This window comes from Symphodus melops, assembly GCF_947650265.1.
Source record: "Symphodus melops genome assembly, chromosome: 1".
In the NCBI taxonomy this organism is placed as follows: domain Eukaryota; kingdom Metazoa; phylum Chordata; class Actinopteri; order Labriformes; family Labridae; genus Symphodus; species Symphodus melops.
Window position 1 is genome coordinate 40,573,574 of NC_136691.1, and position 17,448 is coordinate 40,591,021.

A 17,448-nucleotide genomic window follows, 5' to 3' on the forward strand; every position below is an offset into this window, starting at 1 on the left:
ATAAGCAATCATCTATACTTACTACAGACTTACTACTCTTGAATTGTTACCTGAAATAAAAAAAACTCAAATAATTTGGGTTTTTATTCAAATCGGATATATGCATTTTTTACATTTGAATAAGTATACACATCTGAACACCTATAGCTAAAACTAATAGTCCAACACTTTTCTACAATAAATCCTCCATCATTTTCAGCTTTTCAGTTTGTTGTGCTGGGGATGTGTTTCTTTTGTGTTACTGCGCTCATTCGAGGTAAGCTCAGAATGTTTATTGAAATTCAGGTAATCATCACAGACCTATGGCTCCTAAATTGCACAATGGAACTGAAATAGCAAACTGAAACTTTTTTAAACAGTTTCAAAATGGGCAAAAATCTTAACTGAGGTGAATTAATCCCAAGGTTTATTTACTGCAGGATTTTGTTACAATAAGTATAACAACTGAAAAATGATAAACAATAAAAACAAGACAGTTGTGTTATTTTCACCTTAAATTGATCTGAACAAAAGTGCTATTCCTTTATGTACTTATACTTGTTCATCCTTTGGATGCCAAAATACTTTGATTCTTCTAATGAAATCTCGGCACACTACACAGGGAAGTACAATACTGCTCTCTACGTTGTAATTTTCTACCTGTTCTATATGTTTTGGTACAGGAGTTGAATGAATACACTTTATGAATGCTCTGTCAACAGGTTGGAACTAGAGGAACATATATTTGAAAGAGAAGGAAGAGAGAGATCATATCTTGTTGTCTTTAACTTATGCATCTATTAAAAGTGGATAACATGATCCTCATAATGAATTTGCCAATATTTTCCAGGTTTGCTGGCATCAATTCTTTATGTGAATAGTTACAGCCTATTTTTCAGGACCCTGGTAATCTCCCTTTATCCCACACTTTGTTGTACAGCATTCATAGTTTTCCTTAAATTAACAGCTTTTATCATGCTATAACATGTCTCATCCATATCAGGTAGGTTTCAGTTTTTACCTGTTTTATCTAAGGCAAGGTTTTCAAGTTGTTATTTTTGAAACCTCAAGTTGTAACAGTTTGTTTGGTCGCTGTCTCTTTCACTCTTAAGGCAAGTTATTTCATGTAACCTAAGCCCAGTGGTAAATTGTAACTGCATGTTTTGGAAAAACCCTATTCACCGGGCTCCGCCGTCTGCTCGTGCAACCTACCTTGAAGAGTCCCACGTGACGCACAAAGACTAGCGAGCCAATCAGAATTCAGTTCTGCCCCTTCTAGACCGAACGGGGAAATATTTTGCTTGGTAGCAGGTTAGGTTGACCCTTTGCACATGTGAGAGCGCAATGAAGGAACAGCAGTGTTGATCAGAAATATTTAAAACGTTTTTAAAGTCTCATTAAAAGCAGAGCAGACATGAAAAATATACAGTCGGTTGTTAAGGACCCAGCAGAGGTAAGAATAATAAAACAATATTTTTCAGCTTTTATGTGGCCAACTCATACCCAGTGCAGATGTAGGCTACTTACAGCTAAGATACACGTTTGTTGCTTGGTGGCTTTGCCAACATTTAAACAAGGTCACAAAAGAGGAATTAATTAGACATTAAATGTGCTCACATGTTTTTACCACAATTCTGGTCTCGTAATAATTGTAAACTTGTTTTAACGATCACACAACGCTGCAGCTACTTCAACTATCTTTTTGTTATTGAACAGATGATTCCCTCAGAAAAAGACGAGGCTCCCGTTAAAGCCAAAAGGAGCAAACCTGTGGAGGCTGAAGGTGAGGAGATGGTCTATCATCCGGTGAAGTTGTCACGAAGTGATCTGTACAGACCTCCAACAGCAGAGGAGCTCAACCAGCTGAAAGAAACCGAGAGCCTGTTTCACTGCAGTCTCTTAAAAATGCAGGTGAGACAACCGTACTGAACAAGAAAGAAAGGAAAAGACATAACATACATCGCAGCCTCTTTGTAAATGTCTATAATCTGTCACCAATCAGATGGAAGAGCTGCTGAAAGAGGTCTCCCTGAGTGAACGCAGGAAACAGCAAATAGACTCTTTCATTCAGACCGTCACTAAGCTGCTTCACACCGTGCCAAAGTCAGCAGAGGTTGAGGTATGAGGTACTTTAACTGTAAGAACATCTTTAGAGGCTCCATTCCATTCTTTCAGCTCTCCACAATTACACACACTAACACCTTTAACTTAATCTCTCCATGTGGTCAGGTTGATGACCTTTCATGGCTGTCTGATGCAGTGAAGGTCCCGTTCCTCCTGGTGCCCAAAACGTCAAAGGGAAAGTTCCACATGGTGCCTCCTGCTTCTATTGATCTAATTGGCAGCTACCCCTTAGGCACCTGCACCAAACCCCGCATTGTGGTGGACCTAGCTGTTACAATCCCGACTGTGAGTGACCCGTTCCTTTCATTTTTATCAATTAAAGCCTTGAGAGAAATTTGCTGTGATTTTATGACATTCAACGCAACGTTACAAAACTACATTTAAATTATGATAAGTGATTTTCTAATTGTTTCATTATTAGGAGGTGCTGCATCCCAAAGACATCATTAACCAGAGATACCCCCGGAAAAGGGCTCTCTATCTGGCAGGTCTGGCCCAGCACGTCATGTCTTCCTCTGACATTGGTACTGTGCGTTATTCATGTCTCCATGGTAATCGTCTCCGTCCAGTTCTGCTGCTGACCACTCCAGGTTTGTGGCATTTTATTTACAGCATATTTCAGGAAGAAGAACATTTTGAAGTAATACTGTGTTAAGAGTTAATTGTATTTTATTTTCTAACAATTAATTATTTTTGCAAGTGCATGTTTAGCTGTTATTTTCATGTTATTAAAATTGTTTTGATGTTCCATTTTTCAGATAAAGACACTACCAGCTTCAGTGTACGTGTTCATGCCCTTCCTCCTCCGGGGTTCTTCAAGCCCAGTCGTTTTCATCCCCAGAGGAATAATATCCGGACAGAGTGGTACACTGGATTGCAGACCTCCCTTTCTGGTATTGTTAAATTTTCTCAACTTTTTCAGCAACAATTTTTAATTAAATATCACCATCAGGATGATCAATTTCTTTTTAAATTGTTGCTTACAGATAGCAGCCAACCTCCCACGCCACATTATAACAGCTCTGTTCTGGGAGATTTACTTCCAAGGGCTCACCTTCAATTCCTCTCGGCTGTCAGCTCCAAGTGTTCAGCTTTTGCCGAAGGAGTGGCTTTACTCAAAGTCTGGCTTCGTCAAAGAGAGCTCAACCAGGTTAATTGGACGGTTACATTTACTCTTTTACTGTTGGCATATATTTTGCTTCCTTTTTACATTGTATTAACTTCTCAGTCTGCTGACTCTGTTTATCTTCACACACCTTTGTTGTGCTCTGCGTCCTTTAGGGCACTGGTGGTTTGAATGGCTTCCTGGCTTCAATGCTGTTGAGTTATCTGCTAACCACTCACAGAATCAGTAACAGCATGACAGCCTATCAGCTGCTTAGAAACAGCTTAAACTTTCTGGGTGAGAAAAAATAAACTATACTAAAGTATGAATTTAAATTCAGGTTAAATTAATATTGTGAAGTTATTCATAGTGTATTACTTGTTTTAAGCGAATGGAAACTCAATCTCCTTTTTTTTTCTTCTAATTTTAGCATCAACAGACCTGACAGAGAATGGAATCAGTCTGGCAAGAGATCCTGACTCCACTGCTGTATGTGGTCTGGCTCACATTTGAAATGATGAATCTGGGATTGTACTCTCTTAATGAAGAATAGTCCAATCTCTGTTTTATTTTTTCTTATTCTTATTCTTGCAGCCATCTCTGTCGGAGTTCCACCGTGCTTTCCAGGTCGTGTTTGTTGACCCTTCCGGGCATCTCAACCTGTGTGCTGACATGACCGCTTGTACCTACAAACAGGTAAATATTCTAAAAACTGCTCAGTGTGTAACTAAAATTATTTTTTACCCCTGAGATTTAAAAACTGGTTTCAACTATGTTCCCACTGCTCCTCAGCTTCAACATGAAGCATCAGTGTCAATGCAGTTCTGGGACAACCCAACAGTGGATGGATTCCACAGCCTCCTCATGACCCCGAAACCCATGATAAGGACAAGTGACCATGTGTTCCAGTAAGGCTCCGTTCATGAGGTTTGATAATCTATTCAACTTGACATCCTCATCATGTCAGTGCTTGTGATGTTTTCTTCTCTCTCTCTCAGGTTATGTGAGCTGGTGAAGCTCCAGTCCAGCTGTAAGAAACTGAATCTCCTCAGTGAGCTGATGGACCACAGTGGAAACTATGTCCACACTGCGCTCCCTTTCATTCTGTCACTGCTTCAGCGAGGACTGGGCCAAAGGATTCAGCTTCTTACCCACTCCCTGTCTCCTGACCCAGAGGTGGGGAAACACTGGCATTCATGAATCACGACGAACCATGTCTGGATTACTAAACTGTTAGAACGTGAACACTGGAGTTTCAGTGTTTAACTGGAATTAAACAAAGGAGTAAAACAAAAAAATATCACTCTTGTATACTATTATTTGAATCTCTGAATCACTTAAGTTGTTGATCTTTGTTTTTTAACAGTGGTCTGTGGAGAGTGAAGCCCCAAAACACAAAGCTCAGGCCCCACTGTCTTTCGGCTTGCTCTTAAAACCAGATATGGCGTTCTCTGTCTTGGAGAGAGGCCCCCCTGCAGACAGTCCTAAGGTAGCCTCATCTTTCTCATTCCTGTACATGTCTTATGGATCTATGGGGTTGACGCTCCTGGGTCATTTAACATGACTCTTTAAGTATAAGGGCTTCTAAAGAGACGAGACAAACTAAATTGCTGCTTGTGTTTGGTATGTTTAATCTTTTAAATGTGGTGGTAACTAATGCAACTCAATACAGCATATGAACGCATGAACTCATTTATATTTCTTGTATGGCTACCATTTGGACTTTGAGAAAGCCTTTTTTTTTGTAACATGCAGAATAGACAATTCCCTCAATTCATGTTATAGAATATGTACGTTTTGTAGACTTCTTTTTTTTGCACATTTATATATGTTCCATCAAGCCTGTGTTATGACTTCTAATAATTAACGATGGTGATCTTCGGCCAGGCGGCTGAGTTTCGTCAGCTGTGGGGCTTGCGCTCTGAGCTGCGTCGTTTCCAAGATGGGGCCATCACTGAGGCCGTCCTGTGGGAGGGAGAGAGCATGTGTCAGAAACAACTGGTCCCCAGACAGATCATCACACACCTGCTGCAACTGTATGTATCTAATAATACGCTATCATGTTTATACTAGAACTTCTACAGTGGTTAGATTGGTCAGTGAAAACCTACCTTATATAATTGTACAAATGTTGTACTAGTAACCATGTAGACATGTAATATAGTATAGTATCATGGTAACAAACCCTAGTCATTTTCCAATTCAGTTCTGTATCACCCTGGTTTCTATCTTTAGTTTCCCAATTAAACATAAATACCAGCGTAAAGGTGAACCATTTGTATTATAAACATTTTCTTGACATTTACGTGTTTCAGATATTTGATGTTAAATTCAAAGTATTTTAAGTATGTATGTTTGATCAGATGTCGCTGATATGGTTTAACTACTGGCTTACTGCCTACTTTCAGGACCCAGCAGTGCCAGCCACTGGTCACCTGGGGTAATGGGTTTCACTGTTGTGTAATACATTAAGGTTTGATGTATATAACTGTAGCATTTATAACCCACTTCGAACAACAAAACAACAGAAGGAGAGTTCTTGTTGAACTTACAGCCCCGGCCTTCCTCCATCACAAAAGGGTCAATAAGTTACAGATTTCTGTTCACAAAGATCATCATGTCAATTTGGTCTGGACTCAGTCTGGTACGCATCGTGGCAAAAGTCTGTCCAGCCTCAGACAACAACGATGGCAGCGATACCCCAGGTATGCACAAGTAGTGTCTTGCCAGAGTGGCCAGTTTTGGAAATCTTGGCCCATTAACCCTCCACCAGTCAAGAGGGTTTCTGTCCAATGATGGGGCAATGTCTCTCAGGTAGTAATCGACCTGAGCCTCGGAGTCTGTGGCATAGGAGGAGCTGTAGTTGTCTCCCAGGAGCAACATCATGGTGTTTTTGGTGTCACTTCTCTTTTGTGAGGGCAACGGTACTTGACTTATATCAGGCGTGACCGGCGTCTCTTGCTGCTCATTTTTTGTGCTCACAGTTGAAGCGATCACGTCTTGTTTTGAAACCAGCTCATGCAGTTTAACCTTTGCAGCCAGCCTTCCTGCTGGTGTTAGGAAGCTGAGGTGTTTGTGACGAGGGTCCAGAATGGAGGCAATCAGAGCTGGTTTGGAGGCGAGGTCCTTAGAGTCAACCTGTGAACAATTAAGTAAAATGATACTGATAAAGAATTATGTAAAGGGAATGCAAATTGTTAGTCGTTATTAGCCCCATTTGTGTTTTTGTCAACATTTATAAATGTACTGTATTATGAAGCACAAAATAATAGTCGGCTTACCTCCATGTAAGTTCTAAGCGACTTCTGGACCTTCAGCTTGAACTCAGAGACTTGTTCAACATCATTGTCTTTGGGCACAAGGTGAGTCTGAATGAGGCTGAATGTGATCGGGTAGATATTTGAAATGGATACTTCTGTTTCAGCAGATATGACCGTAGTTGCCCATTTCAGTGTTGCAAGCACAGGCGTGAAATTCTCAATAATTTGCCAACAATCGTCTCCGATCTCAAGAGCCCGAGCTTCCTGTCTGTTGGTGATCGTTCGATCAGAGAGCACAGCTTTGATTGCCCATCGCTGCTCCAGCAACCGCTCAAACATATCGCAAATCGTGTCCCATCTAGCTTTGTTTGAACGGACGAGATTGTGTTGAGGCAGACACATCTGAAGCTGCTTCTGCACCAAGGCCTCACCTGCCAACCGCTTGTAATTGAAGTGCTTGACTAGGTTACCTGCTGCAACAATGATGTGGACGAGGTCCTCGCTCAGCCCATCACTGACTGCAAGCTGCAGAGTAGTGGCAAAGCATGTGGCATAATCCCAGGTGACACGGGCACACGCATGTGCTGACAAAGCATCCTCTGTGTTGTTATGGATGCATGCAGTCACTTTTCCAGTCAGACCCCAGTTCTGCACAATTTCAAGAAGCCTCTCTGTGACTTTGTCTGCAGTGTTTAGGGTGTCTGGGGATAATTTGTGCGTCTGCAGCACAACTGACCGCCCCTGCCATTCCTCGGTGATGAAAGAACAGGAGACTGTGACGTACACATGGGATGGGTGGGCTGTCCAAACATCAGCAGTGAGAGCCACTTTCTCCACCCGACCCAGCTGCCCTACGAGCTCATCCACCTTCTCATGGAAATGTCCTTCAACAAGGCGTGTTATATCTCCAGTAGATGGCATTTTATAGTTATGAACAGTGTATGCAATTAGCTCACGAAAACCGTCCCCAGTAACCACACTGATGGGAAGAAGGTCCTTCTCTATCATTCTGGAGATCAGCTCGGTTACCTCTGCATGTGTTGTGAGTGACACCCCATCATTAGGCACAGAGTCTGGGTGCTTATTTTTGATGTGGTACATCATGCTCGTGGTGCTGCTCTTGTATTTGAGCTTCGTGTCGCACACCGTGCAGTGAACCTCGTCGTCCACTTTGACGAAAATGTCCCACACGGAGCTCCGCTTCAAGCGTTTCCTCTCTCCATAGTAGTCCCGCTCGGGCTGCAGGCTTGTCATGTTAACGCTGGGTGACACTACAGATACCTGCATGATGTCTGGATTAGCCGGACTCTCATCGTCGACGCACTGGACCCCGCAGATCAGCGGTTTCTCGTCCGGGTCAGGTGTCGTTGGGGACGGATGGTACCTGCTCATGTGGTTGATCATGGAGCTGGTGGCTCCGCCGCAGTACTTGAGCGTAGCGTCACATTTTACACAGCGGACGAAGTTCCCCACCTGCTCAAAGCATTCCCACACAGAGCTCCATCTCCTCCCTGAACGCTTCATGGTTTGTGCCGCAGGCTAATGTCGGATCCTAACGTTTTTAGATTGTATGCTAACTGATGGCATCTAAATAAAAAAATAAAAAAAGGTTTTGGCTGTCATGTTGTGTGACCCGCTCTAAAAAATAAATAAATAAATAAATAAATAAAAAAAGAGTCGACTAAGTGAGTCTGGATTTGACAATCTTGTTGCCTTCTTCTCAAAAAGACTGATACATATCTTATTTATTAGACATGCAGATATCCCCCAATCCTGCGTGAGGTATGTGGGGGCGATTGTGGATGACGTCATCAAAACGGGAAGTAAGGTAAATGCAAAACCTCTATTTTAGGGGATTTTTTTTTTGTGAGTGCCTGAATAAAAGCTTTTCTTTTGTTTAACCTGCTTCTCTTGTAGACTGTAAATATTAACGTTATCCTCTTTGTTGATTTTCTTGAATTTCCTTAGATTAATTCTGTGTTGAACAGAGACCTTGAATTAGTGAAGCAATACATGTATTCCCTTTTTTCTGCGTTGGTTAATGAAAATGAGTTGACATCACCAAAGTCAGAAAATTATCATAATAAATGTTTTACTTTTCTAGACACTATGGTATACGTCAAGGGCTGTGTGCACACTTTTGGAAAGAAACCTTTTTGTTCAACATTTTATAACCAAGTATAAACTACATGAGAACTCACCACTTTATCCCCATAGTACCGCTCAAAACAAGATTACATACTCTGATCATAAATGTAATGTTCTCAACCTAGCTATGCTTTTCTCTGATTGTTTGTTTGTGTCTCCTAAATTTTTGTGTGTGTAGGCATTTTACTTTTAGCATTCTTGAAAATGGCAGTCCTTTGGAGTTTGCTTATTTCAATGAAGGTTCAATTAATGTGTTTTGCTTTTTAGGTGCCGAGTACTGGGGAGGAGGAGAGTTTGCTGGTTGTTAAGTCCTACGATGACCTCAGTAGAAAACTGTGGGGACTGGAGGGTCTGCCTCTCTCAATCACAGCAGTGCAAGGAGCCCACCCTGCACTTAGATACACACAGGTGAAGCCTCTTGTTCTAACCAGGGATCTGCTCTCATTACTGTAGAGTTCAGTGGTTGTAGTAAATGTAAGTAATTTAAAAACATCAACAAAATAAGGTAGTACAACTGCAATGCAACTCCAGGGCATTTATAAACATTTTGTTAATTGTATTAATTTACTTTACATTTATTTAATCAGAAAGAAAAAAAACTTTCAGTTTAAAAATCTCATTTACAAAAGTGTCCTGGCCAAGACAGGCAGCTGCAGGGGGAGCACAGCTGAAGCTCCATTTACCCCATCTCAAGGCACACTTTGGAGACGAATAACAAGAATAGTTTTTTTCGCTAAGTCACAGAGTGGAGACTGTAGCTTACATGAATTAAATTACACAGGTATAAGGAAAGAAGGTAATTATAGCCTCATGAGGGGCGGCAGCAGCTCAGTCCGTAGGGACTTGGGTTGGTCCAAAAATATGGACGTTGGTCTGGTAGCTGGAGAGGTGCCAAACCACTTCTCGAGCACTGCCGAGGTGTCCTTGAGCAAGGCACCAAACCCCCACCAGCTCAGGGGGGCGCCTACTGTGGGCTGCAACCGCACTCTGACATCTCTCCATTAATGCATGTCTCTACAATAAGAGAGTGCGAACTAGGATTTCCCTTAAGATATGTTCAGAACATCAATGCTACATGATAAACGGTGTCCAAAAAGTTATGTGTCAGGGGAACATTTGTAAGTTGGGAGTTTGGCCAAGTAACATTTGAGCTGTGTCTTGCAGGTCTTTCCCCCTGTCCCACTGAAGCTGGACTATTCCTTCTTTGACAAAGAGAAGTCTTGTAAATCATTGGTGCCAAAGGAAGAAAAACCCTGCCCTACTTACATCACTCCGATCACAGGTATATATATTTTTTTATCTATTAACAATTCAGAAGTAAACTCTTGTTTAATCCATGAAAAACAACCACATATGTCACCCTGTTCTTGTAGTGATTTGTCACATGGAGGGGAGTGGAAAATGGCCACATGACCACCTGGCCATCCAACATATTCGAGCTGCCTTTCACATCCATATGGGCGAGTTACTCAAGAAGCACCATAACTACACGTGCAAGCCCTGCCCAACACACCTGGATGTCTGGAAGGTGCATATATAAGATATGTCGTGCAAGTTGTTAGTAGTACAACTGCATTTGTATTCACAGTTAACTGTGATTCCCTATTATAAATGCTCTTGTACTTCCCTTTGTTTGTTTGTGTTCAGGATGGCTTAGCGTTCCGCATCCATGTCGCATACCATCGGGAGCCTCAGGTGCTGAGAGAGAGTGTGAATGCAGAGGGGCTGCTGGTTGTGAGAGACAACGAAGAGGCTCAGGCTCTAGAGATGGCCACCATTCACAAGCCTCTACTTACCAGCACTTTGCATGGGTAAAATAAAACAGTGACACCAAGTGCTATTTGTGTGTATTTGTATTAATAGGCAGGAATGTAGGGTTCCCATTGTTTCCCATTTTAACCTTCGTTGTTATCCTTTTGAAAAGTAATAACAGTTGTTGTTTTCATTTCTGTCCCTCAACTTTTCTTCCTGTTTCTCAGTTTCCTTAACTTTTTGGGTATACCTTTTGTTTTTGTTGTCGTCGATAGGCTCCAGCAGCAGCACCCATGCTTTGGTGCAGTGTGTCGTCTGGCCAAACGCTGGCTTGGGGCTCAGCTCTTCAGTGAAGACTTGACAGAGAATTCAGCAGACCTGCTGGTGGCGTCACTTTTCCTGCAGCCTGCACCCTTTACGCCTCCTGGGTAGCTTTCACATCTAGTTATTAATAATCTTTCACGTGTAGTGATTTTTTTTTTTTTTTCATGTTTTCATTGTCTGTTCAGTAGGTCATGTGAATTAATTCCTCTGTTGTCCTCAGTTCTCCTCAGGTCGGCTTCCTTCGCTTCCTTCATCTGCTCTCCTCCTTTGACTGGAGGAACAACCCGCTGGTTGTCAACCTAAACAACCAGCTTACAGGCAAGCACTCTTTTTCACACACACTCACCTTTCCTTGTCCAACAAACAATCGCTTCTGGCCTCCTTCTGCTTACAAACTTGACATACTTTGACATCCTGCTCATATCCATGGTTGGGTCAACACCGGGTTTGATTGTTGTTTCTCTCTCCATCACGTGTAGCTACGGACTACACAGAGATCAAGAATGACTTCATGGCCTCCAGGGAGTCTTTGCCTGTCATGTTTATAGCTACGCCTAAAGATAAAAAACTATCTTTGTGGACCAAGAGAGCACCTAGTGTACAGGTCAGTAGACACAAGTATGCACGGACACAGCTTGCACAACAGCACATATAATATATTGGCCCTTATTGATGAATTAAACATGATGAAATATTACAGATGAGATGACTGAAAAAAATGACAATCAATAACTTTAAAAACACTCTCAATAGATAACAAGTTTACACAATGATATTTCTTCGACATATTACAGAAACACAAAGAATCACAAACAGCGGTGTAGAAAAGAGTTGCATGTTCTCGGCAAGGAGCAGTCACATAGTTTTCCGATCCTGGAGCCTTTCCTTAGTGCACACTGGTCCCCTGGATCACACTGAAAGAATATGGAATACATGTAAGAAAAGTGAACATAAAATAGTTGAAGTATGGTTTTTAATGGGTCATCATTAGAGTGATGGATTAATGAAAGTGATGTAATTCTGTGTGTTACTTTACATACCATAGGCAAAAAGCCATGTTTTTTCCTTAGAGCTGGAATTTGATTGTTCTGAAGTCTCTCCAAAACTTCATGTAAATCATTAATCTTGGAACACAGAAATTGTATAGATTTAATAAACATTAAAATAGCATAATCATTTAAAAAAAACTGCAAGGTCATCAGTCGAGAATATTTTCATCACTAATAATATCAATAACTTTCCAAAGTTCCTGAAAAGAAAACAATGATTTTCTGAGACAGTCAGGTGCAGCTCACCAGTTGCTTCTCATTGCCGTCCTCTGTTGTGGAGAAATAAGGTAAATGTTTGGGTCTGTATTCCTCTGTTTGGACGTGACCGTAGCTGTAGGAGAGTCCTGTGGCACACATCAATGCACAGAAGAGATACACAAACCAGCTGCCCATGGTGCGTAGTTGACCCAGATAAGCTTCCTGTGCTGGATCACTGTACTCCCCCGACAAGCCCAACATGAACACTGAGCTTCTCCCAAACATCCTGCTTTATAAGCAGGAAACTTTATGCTCTGTGACGTCCTCACAGAGACGTCATTGTGAGCTTCATTCAGCGTGTTTATTCATGACGTTCATGAAACTTTTCATTGTGATAGTCCGAGTGGTTTCCTTTTGGCATTGTCTTTAGGTTTAGGATAGAAATATCCAGTTGTTGAATTCACTCGTCTGCCTTAATGACTGCCAGAAGTGAGAGAGAAGGTGAATCAAAACAAAGACCAGAGCTGAGTGGACGTTACTGCTAACTGTGTTGGTAGTCTAATCAGTTTCCCTGACTGACCACAAGGGAGCAGATTGTTCTAAATTGAATCATTTTAAGGCTGAACGTACAATGTCATATAATCTAACTCTGCATATTATAGTGACTTTTAACTGAATCAGATGGTGATTTCAAAGTTTGAAAGTCATTATACATTTCTTTTAATTACTGATTTCCAAAAGGAAAGATTGTCAAACTGTTGAATCAAATAAATGGGATTTAAGTAAAACATATTAATTGGATAAAAGTGACCTTCCTTCAACAGACAAGATAAGCAATAACAGACAAGCAATCAAGTTAATGACTTTGACTTTTTTATTTATTGTCCCCGAGGGGAAATTCTTTTCCACAGAGTGTACAGTTTTAAGGGCAGCACGCCGACAGAGGGTGAACACAGGCACAGGGAGATACATGTGAGACAACAGGACATACATGTGGGGCGACAGACAGTGATAGGGCATACAGTGACAGGACATACAGTGCATATGGTTATGGGGGGACCGGGGATCGGGACTGAGGTGGATTTTTATTTAGGGCTGTAATGACTGCAGGCACCAGGCTTCTGCCGTATCGCGCCCTCCTGCACACCATAATTTGTTTATGGACTTTAAGTTTTTATGATGCATCAACAAACTGACGAATAAAGAAGGATCTTCTTCCGCTCTCTTCATAGAAGAGGTTATCTTATAGAGTATAAGACATCCTGATTAATTTAAGGTACCAAAAACTAATCTTCGCATATATATGGCACTAAATGGCAAAAAATACCTATCAGACCTGTTAGTCCATGAGGCATCTTGACCCCTCAGAACCTCCGAGACAGTTAACACATAGATTTTTTTATATTGTAATGTATTTTATATTGTGACATATTATTTTAATCTTTTGCTAATTTCTTGCCATTAAATCTCAATTTTTTCCTGATCCCACATGTTTTTCTTTTTTTTGGTTGACATTTTAATGTCTTATTCAGAATGTTTTGTTTTAATTCTTTTAACAGAATTTTAAATTGCTCCATGTGTTAATCGTGCTTCACAAGTTAATTGGTCTGCAGCTGTGCTGATTCTGTGTTTTTGGAAATCAAAAATTGTAAATAGCTTATAACAACAAAGGTCCAAGTATTAGACTAGAGGCATAATATGAGAAGTTTAAAGTGTTAATGCATTAGAATCACTTTTTGCACCTTGTTGAACATGATCATTCAAATGTTACATTTTGTGTGTATGTCATCAGATGCTCCAGCGCATTGTAATGGTGGCTGCAGAGAGTCTGAAGGTATTGGAACATCAGCTGATGGATGGCAGCCAGAGACAAGACGTCAGGGTGTGTACAAAAGCATTGGAAAGCTACCTTTAACTAACCACCCTGTTCCTTCTTAAACGAATAAATGTGATTGAAATATTTCTGCCTTGTGATGCACTCATCTGTGTTTGGTCTAGGTGGTAATGCGGCCTCCTTTAGATGCCTATGATGTGCTGATTCACCTGAACCCAAAGCAGATTCCACTTCTTAGCCAGGCAGTGGACCCTCCCACTGTCACCTTCAGCAGGGGCATAATGACTGGCCCTGTGTCCCTTTCTGGGGGGTTGCTGCCAGTCATCGACTACAACCCTGTGTCCCTCTACCTGGCAGAGCTGAGGGTGAGTCTCGTGTTTTAGGAATGTTCCGATAGAAGGGTGCGATTTCAAACAGCACCTTGTTGTCACATCGGACAGTTGGAAATTGTGTGGCAGGTTTTTTTTAAACAGGATAATTGCTGCTGGACTATTAATGCTAAAATAAGACCTAATCACAGAAAAGAGAAATACAAGGAGAGATTAAGCTTCACTTACAGTACGAATGTTTAGTGACGTTAAATGGTATATTGAACATTTTCATTGTCTTCTCCACACACTCCTATGCACATTTCTCTCTCCACTATTGGTATGAAAGAAATTCCTGCCACATGATGAATCTTCTTATACAGTGGATACAATCCTCTTCCCAACTTTCTTTCCCTTGGAACATGTATCATAAATGAAATAAAAATAAATAATAAAAAAATCAATATACAATATAGACGGAAAAGACAAAAGTCCTGCACACTGCTCTGGCTCATCATTGCCAGTTTATAAGAAACGTTTCCGTATCTCTGAACTTTTGTCAATGTTCTTCAAACTGTTTCCTCACCATGATTGTCAAATGAATTGGTGATGCCGAGTGTGCAGCATTTCTTCTTGTTTGATGACCTACGCGAATACAGTACGTGTATTATGAGATAGTTAAATGGTCAACCTAAAGTAACTTGTATGGTTTTATAAAGCTGTCCCTCCACAGATGTGTGGTTTTGCTTTTGGAAAAAGAATCCAAGATGCCCAACAGTTTTACTCAGAGCTGTATTTTCGTTTCCTGCCTCATTCAAACTTAATTTATTTTCAGGAGGCTTTTGGAGACCTCGCCCTCTTCTTCTGTGATCCTTATGGTGGAACCGTGATCGCAGTTGTATGGAAGCCTAAAGCTTTCATCCCAGCGCCCTTTAAGGTGATTCTTAAGTTATTGAAATCCTCTTTCCGTTCACGTGCTTTCATGAAGTCTGCTCAACTATTAACCGCTTGCTTTGTTTTACATTTGTCCATATACTCACCTTATTTCTCTCGCATTTCAACATCCATCACTGACCTAATGCTCTACTTTCTCCTTGATCGCACATCACAGACGTCACAGTTGTCTGCGCGAAGTGTGCAGGTGAACGGGGATGAAGCAAACACCGTTCCAAATGTTGAAGCAATTTTGGAGGACTTCCAGGTCATTGGAAAAGGCTTGGTCAAATCAGTGGAGGCTAGGACTGAGAAATGGTCATTTTAGATGTATGCAGAGTATTCATCCACATACTATGTTTACTAGGTATGAAACCTGTAAGCAAAGTGGCAACTTCCCCATAACAGGTGTATTGATGCCTTTTGATTTATTTGTACCTGACTTATAAAAACATGACTGAATATTGGACATCATGTTTGCAATATCATGTGTAAATGATGCTGTTAAACACTAGCATTGTGCTTGTGTTGTATGACCTATATGTTGCATAATAAATGCATATCTACTGCTTTGTTGCAGATTTCGTTGTTTTATTTGACTGTTTTTTTGGGATATTAGTGAATAAAATTAAGAGAACATAAACCTTTTTAATGTGAGGATGTATTGCAGTAAATTACAATATCAATAAATATCAAAAAGAAAAATAATAGGGGTATATAAGAATAAAAATTGAAGTAAAACTGGGACTTTAAAACAAGATTACATGGCAAAGGTCAAATTTGATATTTTAGTAGCAGAAAGATTGCATTGAGAATATTTTTAATCTGTGTACGCCAGACTGTTTAACAGCATTAAGTAAATATACTAAATATTTGTTTTAATTTGAGATGCAACAAAGCTAGACAAATGAAAATTTGAAGCATGAAGAGAAAGTCGGTATGCTCACCGGTAACTTTATTATGCACACTTTTCTTGTACCATCAGGACTGGGTGTCACAAACCACCTTGTTTATGCTTGAATAATGTTATATTTTAACCACAGCACAGATGTTTCATTTATACCAGAGGGGACTGGGGTTTTTTGTTTAGTTTTGTTTTTGGGCTTTGATTGTAGAGCGAGGACAGTGGATAGAGTGAGAAATGAGAGAACGAGAGAGAGTGGGGAATGTTGTGGGAAATAAGCCACAGCTTTGATTTGAATCTTGGTCTCCCATTAGTAGGACACGTGCACTAACCACTGTGCCAACAGTGCTTTTTAAAGTGTTTTTTAAAATGTCTCAAATCTGACCACAGTAGCTCATTGGTTTTGCTACTCAAAAAACCCACCAACAAATATCAGACTATGTTCTGTGGCTCTCTTAGAAAAACTGTTTTGTTTCCAGCCAATATTTAAACTATTCAGTAAGCTGCAATCATTGCTCAACAGGTCCCTTGATATAGATTGTTTATCAAAATACAGCCTATAGCTGGTACATCTTTGTCTGATATGTTAAAAGTGTGGAAGATTGGAGGCTGTTCTTTTGCGTGACAATCTCCTTCTCACTCTGTAAGGTTAGGCCAAGATTTCAGCTTAACACCTTCCTCAAGTTACTGAAAACACAATAAAATCTGATCTGCAGGTGAGGGTTGTGATTAACGCCATTATAAAATGTACTTGATGAGTGAATGAGATGAAATACCTGTCATTGTAAACTATGTTCTGCACTCAACAGTCCTTTATGTAATCTGAATGAGAGCAGATACAAAAACTTGACCCCGTCAAAAAGCATGGACCTTCACGCAGATTCATTAACAAAGCTTGAAGGCTGTTTGTTAATGTCAAGTACTTTATTACAGAAGCAGTACAGAAAATGGCAATTTGTCGTATAACTTTATTAAATCCGAGGGATCAAAATAATAAATGTAAATCAAGTGAAACAGCAATAATTAGATGATCTACAGCACTGAATCGGTCTGTTTTCTGACACATTTTCATTAAAACAGACACAAAGCTAGAATGCGAGCAGATAATTAATTGCTCAACACTGAAAAATACAGCACAGAAAAAATGTAACTGCCAAGCTGACACTTCCAGCTGTGTCATAGGATGGGTTCGTGTATCTGCAGCTGCTGACAAAACATGTTGTTCCGATTACAGCTCAGTGTAATTACAGAGAAAAGTGAGAACATGGAAATGTACTGGAGACAGGTGTTAGGCACCACACACAGACACAGAGTTATAAATCATATTATTCAGCCTCGGTGAAGTGATGATCAATAATATTTCTGTCATATGCAAAACATAAACAGGTGTCACAAGCCGCAATCTGTCGGGAATCTAAGGATCTGATGAAATCACTTAACCGGCAAATACGTGACACTGCCTTTAGAGTGGCACCACTTAAGTTATTAGTCAGTGATATTGTGACATGACATGACTGTAACTTTTTCTTT

At 40.5% G+C, this 17,448-nt stretch overlaps 3 protein-coding genes across 3 annotated transcripts in view; 1 reads left to right on the forward strand and 2 right to left on the reverse strand.

The window, feature by feature from the left end:
* The window catches only part of wdr54 (WD repeat domain 54), a 60,114-nt gene that overhangs the window by 6,411 nt on the left and 36,255 nt on the right, over nt 1-17,448 (reverse strand). The window lies entirely within an intron of this gene.
* Nucleotides 1,255-15,593, forward strand: nol6 (nucleolar protein 6 (RNA-associated)). The gene is made up of 26 exons (XM_079347321.1): nt 1,255-1,432; nt 1,696-1,890; nt 1,982-2,098; nt 2,209-2,388; nt 2,525-2,693; nt 2,862-2,996; nt 3,090-3,253; nt 3,385-3,505; nt 3,639-3,697; nt 3,803-3,904; nt 4,001-4,116; nt 4,207-4,384; nt 4,575-4,697; nt 5,096-5,244; nt 8,221-8,296; nt 8,884-9,024; nt 9,781-9,898; nt 9,990-10,144; nt 10,264-10,427; nt 10,644-10,796; nt 10,913-11,010; nt 11,172-11,296; nt 13,732-13,821; nt 13,938-14,138; nt 14,917-15,018; nt 15,193-15,593. Exons 1-26 carry the CDS (start codon nt 1,394-1,396, stop codon nt 15,340-15,342), a joined length of 3,420 nt encoding a protein of 1,139 aa, XP_079203447.1. The 5' UTR covers nt 1,255-1,393; the 3' UTR covers nt 15,343-15,593.
* LOC306826220 (E3 SUMO-protein ligase ZBED1-like) lies at nt 4,823-8,223 on the reverse strand. Its single transcript, XM_079347407.1, has 3 exons — nt 6,490-8,223; nt 5,761-6,346; nt 4,823-5,173 (listed from the first exon to the last, which is right to left on the reverse strand). The coding sequence occupies exons 1-2, from the start codon at nt 7,990-7,992 to the stop codon at nt 5,798-5,800; spliced, it is 2,052 nt and encodes a 683-aa protein (XP_079203533.1). The 5' UTR covers nt 7,993-8,223; the 3' UTR covers nt 4,823-5,173; nt 5,761-5,797.